The following is a 10,402-nucleotide window of genomic DNA, read 5'->3' as shown; positions in this document are numbered from 1 at the left end:
CGTTATAGGTTGCTTATCTTAATATTAACTAATTGAACAACAAGAGCGTTTTGACGTGACCGTACACTGATATGAATCTTTTACCCTCGAAACTCGCAAAAAAAATGTTTTCAAATTTTTATTTACTGCTTTTCGTTTTTGCATCTCTGTATATATTTATTTACTGCTTTCAGTTTCTACATCTTTGTATATATTTATTTACTGCTTTCCGTATTTACATTTGAAATATTCAAAAATACCAAAAAGATTTTAGGTGTATTTTAATATAAACTTTATAAAAGCCAAAAAGATTTTATTTCTATCTTATTTTGATTGTACGATGTTGGATCTTGAGTCTTTTCCTCCTGAAACCCGATAGAAACCGAAAACAACCGCATATTCATAAACGGTCGAAGTTAACGAGTTTTGAAAGTTTAAATCTAAAATTGTTCAAATTTTACAACTTTCAAACTGTTGTCGGTTGGTAGTTGATTGAGAGTTGGTCACATGTGTGTCGTTTGACTATATTCTAAGCGGTTGTTCTCATTACGCGTTTAGCTGTGTTGTTTGTGCAGATGTGACATTCAATCTAGCTAAAGGCAAATAGAACGTGTTAGATGACAAGCTGTGGAATGAAGACACGACATTGATGCAATCAGAGGATCAAGATGATCGAGTTGCTGCTGACCACTCATCAACACCACAAGGATCTGAAGATTTGAAGATCAAAGTCTCACGAGCAACGTTCAAGGGGGAGTTTGTTGATACACTCCCTGTTTGTGACACGTGAAGACCTTTAAAGATCCGACATTATGAAGATCGAACCATCACGAGCAGCATCCAAGGGGAAGTTTGTTGATGCACTTTGTGGATGCGGCTGGGTTCGGTTCGACTCGGTTTGGTTTGACTCGGTTCGGTTCGGCTCAAGACCGATATCATGACGTTCCTCCGTCGCACGACCCGACAATTCACGATACAAGAACCAAGTTCATGCTAGATGACACCATCATGACATCATCCTGATGATGTCACTTAGAATGCATATAAATTGAACTTCATACATATTGAACTTCAAAGCAACTCAATGAAGAATGCGTTCCACATTCATGCATGAAAGTCAACGAACATTGGTCTCAACGAAGAATGCTTGTTTTGTTATTGTTCATCAACGAACATTACTTGCCACGAAGAGTCCCTATATACCAACGAAGAGTCGAGGTTCGTGGTGATTAATTGTTCGTCGCAATGGTCCACGAAGACTCCATTCTTTGTGGACCTGATGAATGTTCGTGGCCCAGTAACCAATCTTCGCAGGGTTACTGGGTGTTGGGCCTATAAATACAGACACATGACATAGCAGAATACAGAGAGCACACCAGTGAGTTTGAGAGAGCATTTTCTTGTACTAATCTTTGTAACCAAACTCAGCTGAAAGTTAATACATAAGCTTTTAACTTTGAAATCTATTGTGTATTTGTGTGTTCTTTGTCTTGGTTGCATACCCACTTGGATTCTGCACTTGCGGGTGTGTTCGGTAACAAGGAGAACGTGTTCTAGATCCTCCTCTAGGGACCTATAGTTGTGTCTTGAATTTGAATCAGATTGATGCATTTGAATGTGTTGTGTGTCTGGATTAGATATGGTGAGAAATTTGATTGAATGGATTTAGAGGGAATTTAGATTGAATCTGCAAGGACTCGTATTGCTAGAACATAATAACATGGGCAAATTGGTCTTTTCAAAAGATTTTCGACGATATTTAACTACAATCTGACAGAAGGACTCAGACTGCAAGGAAGTGAGAACCATAGGTGATGTGGGTCCAAGTGTGGAGGAACGGGCTATTTTGTACTTGGAGGCCCAAGACCGCGTAAGAAAAGGGCCTTCACTAAAATGGCCCTAACTTGGGCTACGGAGGTCCGTTTGGGGCGTGTGACCAGTCAAAACGAACGGGAGAACGAGCTCTATCTTGCTGCAAACGGCCTACGGCGGTTTGGGTCATCGTCCGGGCCGAAAAAACGCTTATTTCTATTAGTTTTTTCCATTTTTATGTTTTTTCAAGTATTTTGGGCATTTTGTTTTTGGGCTTGTGTTTGGCCCGTTGTCTTTTTTAGGCCCGTTTCGAATTTCTGTCATTATTTATATGTCCCTTTAGCGAATGAAACAATCAGACTTGAATTTTGAGAAAAGTTATTTTTCACTTCAAATTCCGTGGCCTTTGGGTTGCAATTTGGGGGTTGGGGAAGAGACACACGGGTATTCGTAGAATCAACGTGTTGATCTTCGTTTATCGTATCACGCGCTACATCAATAGGGATTTAGAATGCAATTTGACAGAGGCTCATTATGCGAAAATGTGTCAACTATGGAAACTCAAGTTGTTATTAACTCGTCTTTTTATTTCGTTTATTCAAAACCATGGTCTATGAAGCTTACATACAATCTAATGGCCATGATTTCATCCACACCAAACCCATCTGTAAACATTGATTAATGATCATATGTGTAGAAGAAATATGAGCGGTCATTAATTGTTGTTCCCGGTCTCATTTATTGCTCTCTTGCTTTATCTACCTCACATTATTGACGCCATTATTCCTCCCTTTTTATAACTCTACAGAATCATTTTTGCATTAGTAGCTTCTCGACCTTTTTTATTATATCAAATATTATTAATATTAAATTTACAGTTGGCTATGTGTGTATGTGATCATCAGTCCATAGAGTTGAGTAATATATAAGGGGATGTGATGATTTAATTGCAAGAAGCAGGGTGTTTTGCACACACAACAAGACCAACCACAGTTGGCCACACAACTCAAATTCAGATAATTTGAAGCTCCTTCACTGTCTCCAATGAAAATCAACGACAACAAGAAGCTCTCTCTCTTCATTTTTCTCTTTTCTTCTTCTCTTGCCACCCTCATCACCCCCTCTCAAGGTTCTTGTTTTCTCTCTCTCTTTACATACAAACATAATGTTATATATGTATCTATATACAATTATATTGTAGGTTCTTGTTTTGATTTAGCTCATTTTATTTGTGGGGTTGGTTTAGTTCACTTATTTCTCGGTTTGTAACTTCAAAATTTTGACACAAAAGGTTGCTTATTTATTAGAAAAAAAAAGGTTTCTTGGTTATTATTCTTGCATTTTTATGAATGAACATTTCTGGGGTTGTGGTAGATAACTTCCAGATTTTGACACACAAGGTTGCATTTTTATTAAAAAAAAGGTTTGTTGGTTAATGTTCTTGCATTTTTATTGATACAAGGTGACAACTTTGTAAAAGGTATACTTAAAATAAAGTTTTGTTTACTTAAATAAACAAATTTTAAGCTTTTCAGCCGAAAAGTTAGAAAGAAAGAAAAAAAGATCCATGGGTTTTTGTTTCTTTTTCAATTAATTATTTTAGGGTTTAGTTCAAAACGCAATATTATGGCATAAAATGGGCACCTTTTTTCAGTTAACTATTTTAGGGTTTAGTTCAAACTGCAATATTATGGCACAAAATAGGCACCTTTGGGAAAATTAATTAATAACTTGATTTGTACAATGCAGTTTGAACTAAACCCTAAAATAGTTAACTATTTGTGCCATAATATTGCAGTTTGTACAATGCAGTTAACTATTTGTCAACGGGCAATTCAATAACTTGATTTGTACAATGCAGGTGATTACAAAGAATGGCAAACTCGATACCCTTTCATCCGAGAGTCAAGCTCATTCTCATCATCATCACCACCATCATCATCGTTATCCAAAGGTGGAGGAAAGGGGTATGACTACATTGTTGTAGGGGGTGGTACAGCAGGGTGTCCATTGGCAGCCACATTGTCCCAAAAATATAAGGTGTTGTTACTTGAAAGGGGTGGTGTCCCTTTTACAAACAGAAATGTGTCCTTTTTGTCAAATTTCCATCTTACCCTTGCGGACCTTTCTGATACTTCTCCTTCACAATATTTTGTGTCTAATGATGGAGTCTACAATGCAAGAGCTAGAGTTTTGGGTGGTGGTACTGCCATCAATGCAGGGTTTTACTCCCGAGCAAGCGCAAGGTACAATTCTCTTATCTTTCATTGTCTTTGAAAATGCCGTCGCAAAAACCCTGTTTTCTAAAGTAGTATAAATACAATAACAAACGGTTTTGTGAGTGTTTATTGACCTCGTCATCAATTAAATTAACCAGTGTTTTGAAAACATTATCAGTGATTCAAAGTTTTAGTCTTTCAAACATCGTATAAAGTGACCTAGTAAAGTTTTCAATTAATTAACTAAGACCTTCATAACCGTCACACTCACCTCAACAACATTATGCACAAATCGATTTCAATAGCTTTTTTTTGTTACTTTTCAAAAAAGAAGAAGAAAAAACTATTGAAATTGAAGTCATAAGGTTCTCTATCATTAACATTCTTTAATGTCTTTAAATGCTTGACTATATTGAAGGAACATGAGATTTAGGCCTAAGTCATTTCATAATCCGAAAGAAACATCAATCAATAATTATGGCCCACATACTTTATTTTAGTGTGAAAAGTAGGGAAAAGGTTTTGAGCCGTGCAAGTCCAAATTAGATTTGCACCATTAATTTACATAAAAATGTTTGTGGTCGATAATGATAATAGCATTGTCATTGCTCCTCACAAATGTGATGTGAGTTTAAATCCGTGTAAGTATAGGTTAATTTGATGGTATTTAGAAGTAAAAATGTTGACTTTAAAAGAATCATATTAGTTTACATAAAATATGAGAAGGATGGTTATCATATGTTAATTTATCATTTCCAACACAATGTTCTTGATTTAGGTATCTACTTTCATAAAAACTGTATTAGTTTAGTTTAAACAAGCGTATTAATACGTCTTGACATAATACGAGATGCATGTTATGACACGCCAAAGGTCAGTTTTTCTACGTGTTGACCATATAGCGCCTTGTCATACGGATTAATACACTGGTGGATAGAATAAATTCTTAAATCTAAAGTTAGTCAAATGATAAAGTTACATACCTAACATTATATGCTTTCTTTTCATTAAAGTCAATACCATGCTGGACAGGTAAAACAATAGTCCTAATTGCCTCTCTCTAACGTGTTTTTATGATAAATTAGAGTCTAGACATTACATTTGTGTTCTAATCATAAATGCTTGATGTGGTCAAGAACCAAACACTTTTTTTTTTGAACAAAAGAACAACTGGTTAGACACCTTTGTTAGTAAACTCCTAAACCCAAGTTCGAATCTCCCAAAAATCGAACTGGGCACCTCCTAGGAAGGACCCACCATGTGGATTACCCTCCTACCAAGCCAGAGGAGCTGGCCATCATTGGCAAGAACCAAACACTTAACACCAACAAAGCACACACCTCCATACCCCCCTCGAAAACCTATTAATTGTAAGGAGGGGTTGTTGGGTAGGTAACAAAAGATAAATGTCACATTAAAAGTGACATGTGAGACAAGGATTATACATTTATTTTGGCCCCATTTGTATCCATACAATTCAATGTCGTTGAAAATATACAAAAATGTGTGTACATTTTCTCAGTTTCCCTCTCTCTCTTTATTTAATCTGTGAATTAAATGAAACTTTACTAGCTCTAATATTAACCGTAAATACAAAATTTGGTTTCATTCAGTAGATAATTTCATATTTTAAGTTTGTAATCGTTTGGTTTTGGCAGTTATGTTAAGAGAGTGGGATGGGATGCAAAATTGGTCAATGAATCATACCCATGGATCGAGAAGCAGATTGTTAAAGTACCCTTGTTCGAACCATGGCAAAAAGCGGTTCATGACGGTCTACTGGATGTCGGGGTTTCACCTGATAACGGGTTCACATATGACCATTTGTATGGAACGAAGGTTGGTGGAACCATTTTTGACCAGTATGGTCGTCGACACACTGCAGCTGAGTTATTATCCTCCGCAAACCCTCAAAACATAGATGTTTTGATTCACGCAAGAGCTCAGAGGATCATGTTTGACACAACCGGTATGCCAAACTTATATAAGTTTTAGTGGTAGGGGCACATTTAGTTATTCCAAAATCAATTATAACATACCGTGAGAAGCGTATAAAATATGGTATATTTTGCTATAAATGTGATGCATAAAACGGTTATATAACCTTTTGTCTCACTTTTTTTAACTTGTACCATATAAATAACGACATCATTTCTATTTGTTAAATGAAGGGAAAAAACCGAGGGCGGTTGGAGTGGTTTTTAAAGACGAAAACGGGGTTGAACACGAGGCGTTTATATCTAGGAGGCGAGGTAGCGAGGTGATTCTGACGTGTGGAGCCATAGGTAGTCCGCAACTACTATTGCTTAGTGGGATCGGACCAAAAGCCGATCTTGAGAAACTTAACATTTCTGTGGTTCACGACAACAGATTTGTGGGAAAAGATATGTCGGATAATCCTATGAATGCAATTTATGTTCCTTTCAATAAACCAGTGAAACAATCACTTATTGAAACGGTCGGGATTACAAACAAGGGCGTGTACATTGAAGCTAGTAGCGGTTATGGTCAATCCAAAGACAGTATTACTTGCCATCATGGTATCGCTTCGGCTGAGGTTAGTGTCATAATAATAGATAACTATACTTATTTGTTTCTAAAGTATGTTATTAATAATGTATCAAAATTTCACAAACACATTATTGTGTGATTATATTTTTACATTATTAATTAAACAGGTATTTTAACATTTAAGTGATTTTAATTTTACAAAATTAATTCGGTTTAAATTTCAGATAGAAAACCGTCGCAATCCAATCTTTTGGTCGCGGTGAATATATCTACGATTCTTCATAATATATGCTCTAGTAGTGATGGTTTAAATATGTGTTACTTGTGTTAGATTGGACAACTCTCTACTATTCCTCCAAAACAAAGAACACGTGAAGCGATCGAATCATACAAACGAAACAAGAAGGACATTCCATATGAAGCATTTCATGGAGGTTTTATCTTGTCAAAAATTGCTTTCCCCAAGTCAAAGGGCGAGCTCAAACTGATCAACACCAATGCTGACGACAACCCATTCGTCACATTTAACTATTTTAGCCACAAAGAAGATGTAAAAGCGTGTGTTAATGGGATTCGAATAATGGAGAAACTAGTGAGGTCTGAACCTTTTTTGAATTTCACTCAGTGTGACAGCAAAACTGTTGACAAGTTGCTGAACATGAGCGTGACTGCCAATGTGAACTTGATACCGAGACACACAAACGATACAGAGTCACTAGAGCAGTTTTGTAGAGACACGGTGATCACCATTTGGCATTATCATGGTGGGTGCCATGTGGATCAGGTGGTGAACAAAGATTATGAGGTTATGGGTGTTCATAGGCTTAGAGTTGTTGACACCTCTACTTTGGACCAGTCACCGGGCACCAATCCTCAAGCCACGGTTATGATGATGGGAAGGTATTTAATATTTATGTACAACTAATTATGAATATTGCACCAGTTCAACTTAGGAGTGTAAAATTATAGGTATAAATACTTTTTATTACTTAATATTATTTATAATATACTTGTATAAATAACAGGCTTGTTTAGGCTAGCTCGTAAGCTTAACTAAACTCTCTATATAAATCTTGGGCTCGGACTAATATATTAAGCGTGTTTATCTTTTTAGGTCTGAGACTATTTATTAACTGAGCTTATTTTTAGGTCACGGATTGTTCATTAACTAAGCATATTTTTAGGCTTGGCACCAACGCTTATTTTTATACTCTAGCTAGTGTAATCCATCTCAATTCGAGCTTTTAGTGAGCTGATATTGAGTAGCTTACGGACGGCTCGTCCCATTTACCCACCCATTCATCTCCACATAAATTTGTTGCACATATGTATAATGCGTTATTGCGTTGCAATGAAGGTACATGGGAGTGAAGATTTTAAGAGAAAGGGTTGCCAAAACAAAAGCGAAAGGACTGCAGAGATAGAGTAGAGCATGTGGTTAGTGACGACGGTGGTGATGATGATTTTGCGTTCTTTTTTTTTTTTTTTATGTGTAAAAGAGTTGAGGTAGATTTTTATTCTTTGGAAGCAGCAGAGCTGAAGCATTTAGTCTGATGGTGTTTGAATCCACTTCTTGAATATCGTATATTTAAGATGATGAGTTGGAATACACTGCTCGCTTCTAGCATTCTTAACCAACAAATATGTATGTGTAGAGGTCAAACCAAGCAATGGAGAACTCTTAAAGACTCATGATTCCTCTTGTATTTTTAAGTGGTTCTGATATATGTTTGGACTATGTAAGTTTGTAGGGTTTCATGTAATTTGAAAATCTTTATTTGTTTTGTGTGGATGAATGCTATTATAGTTTTTATACATGCATAATTAGACAATTAATATGAACTATGCAGACTTTTTTAAGAAAAAAGTTCTAAAAATTAAAACAAACAATTTTTTAGATTGATCATGGTCATAGTATATAAAAGTTAAGTGTAAAAACCAAAGTATGCATGTTAATTAGCTAGGCAAACCATACCTCCATGTTGGAGCCAATCAAATTGATCACGTTCACAAAGAACTCACAAATGCTCGTACACACAAAATACATATTTGGGAACAAGATAGTTCGTCCGTATTACCCCTTGAACATATAAAATATTAAGATTACACTCTTCAGACCTCTATCATTGCCGCCACACCATCATCCCTAATTTGCAGTCGCGCGTCAAGTGTTGCGGCCTCCATCCCGCATAGCCACATACACTACAAGAATGGGAGGCCATTAGCGGCGACACCATTAGCGGTGACAGGCATAATGTCGCCGCTATTGGTCGATCCGCGTCACAGACCCTGAGACCAAACCCCAGCCGTTGATCAAAATCCTGATCTAACGGTTGGAGATTTAAGAGGTATTAGCGGCGACTGTTCATGGGCAATAGCGGCGACACGTTGTCTCCGCTAAAAGTTTATGTCAGAACTTTAAACCCTAGCCACACAAACCTTATCTCTTTTTCACACGTTAGCAGCGTCACAAGCAATACCGGCGACACACTGTCGCCGCTTATGATCTATCCACATATCAGTCCACATCAGCGCGAATTTCTCCCTCCTCATTCACTTTTCCCCCAAAAAAAACTTCACTTGCCGGCTGACGCGATTTTTCCCCCAAATTGGTTAGTTAAACTTTGTTTTTGTTAAATTACTTCTTTATTTTGTTATATACATGTTATAGGGTTTAAATTTTGTGTATTTTTGTGTTTATGGAAGAGAAATCGGATTATCACCATCACTTCTCCGATCACCACCATCACGAATCCGGTCACCAACTCGTCTCCATGGTCTACTTGTCTTTGAAACTTGAAAATACGGTTAGTTTTATATGTATATTTTTTTTTTCAAAGTTTAGAGATTGTATAATTTTTGGTTTAGGTATGTAAATGTGTATGTAAGGATGTATGTTTGTATGTCAAATGTATAATGTAGGTGTATTTGGTGAAAATGTTTATAAGGAAATCTATGTATTTGTGTATGTAGGTGTATGTTAGTATGTCAAATGTATAATGTAGGTGTATTTGGGGAAAATGTGTATATGAAAATCTATGTATTTGTGTATGTAGGTGTATGTTAGTATGTCAAATGTATAATGTAGGTGTATTTGGGGAAAATGTGTATATGAAAATCTATGTATTTGTGTATGTAAGCATGTATATGTGTATGTAAGTCTATGAATGTATGTTTGTAAGTATGTATGTTTAAGTTGATGATTTCTATGTTTATTGTCATGTTTGAAAAAAAATATATGTTCAAGTTGATAATTTCTATGTTTATGTTTAGGTTTGAGAAAAAAATATATTTGAGATGATAATTTGAATGGTGTTTATGTGTAGGTTTGAAAAAAAAGTTTAAGTTTGATAATTCGTATGTTTGTGTTTAGGTTTGAAAACATTTATATTTACCTTTGAAAGATATATATTAGTTAGGAAATACCATTCTTGAATTAAAATTATCATTTAAAACATAACGAACATAGAAAATACCCGCCAAAATTGAAATCACCATTTAAAACAAAAGGAGCTAAGAAAATACCTGCCAAAATTTAAACCATCATGAAGAACATTACATATTTAAAAATCGTGCCTGATATTGAATTCATCATTTCAAACATAACGAGTTAAGAAAATACCCAATCGAAACTGAAATCATGTTTTAAAACATAACGTTCCGCCCAAAATTTAAAACAATCATTAAGAACATAACAAGCTTAAAAAACTGTGCCCGTGTTTGAATTAATCATTTTAAACATAATGAGCTTAGAAATACTCGCCCGAAATTGATTTAGAAATTAATTTCGGGTTGTCCCCGTTTATCTTGGGACTGCTTTTTGAATACTTTATCTCATTTAGGATGTGAATGTGTATTACATGATTGTTTATTTAAGAAGG

At 35.7% G+C, this 10,402-nt stretch overlaps 1 protein-coding gene across 1 annotated transcript; it reads left to right on the top strand.

The window, feature by feature from the left end:
- The first annotated feature begins 2,592 nt into the window (after positions 1-2,592).
- On the top strand, positions 2,593-8,336 carry LOC110872763 (protein HOTHEAD). The gene is made up of 6 exons (XM_022121639.2): positions 2,593-2,920; positions 3,653-4,037; positions 5,669-5,979; positions 6,182-6,567; positions 6,853-7,421; positions 7,879-8,336. Exons 1-6 carry the CDS (start codon positions 2,836-2,838, stop codon positions 7,943-7,945), a joined length of 1,803 nt encoding a protein of 600 aa, XP_021977331.1. The 5' UTR covers positions 2,593-2,835; the 3' UTR covers positions 7,946-8,336.
- The last annotated feature ends 2,066 nt before the right edge of the window (positions 8,337-10,402 follow it).

This window comes from Helianthus annuus, chromosome 2, assembly GCF_002127325.2.
Source record: "Helianthus annuus cultivar XRQ/B chromosome 2, HanXRQr2.0-SUNRISE, whole genome shotgun sequence".
Taxonomy (NCBI): domain Eukaryota; kingdom Viridiplantae; phylum Streptophyta; class Magnoliopsida; order Asterales; family Asteraceae; genus Helianthus; species Helianthus annuus.
This window is presented reverse-complemented; position numbering and strand designations above follow the sequence as displayed.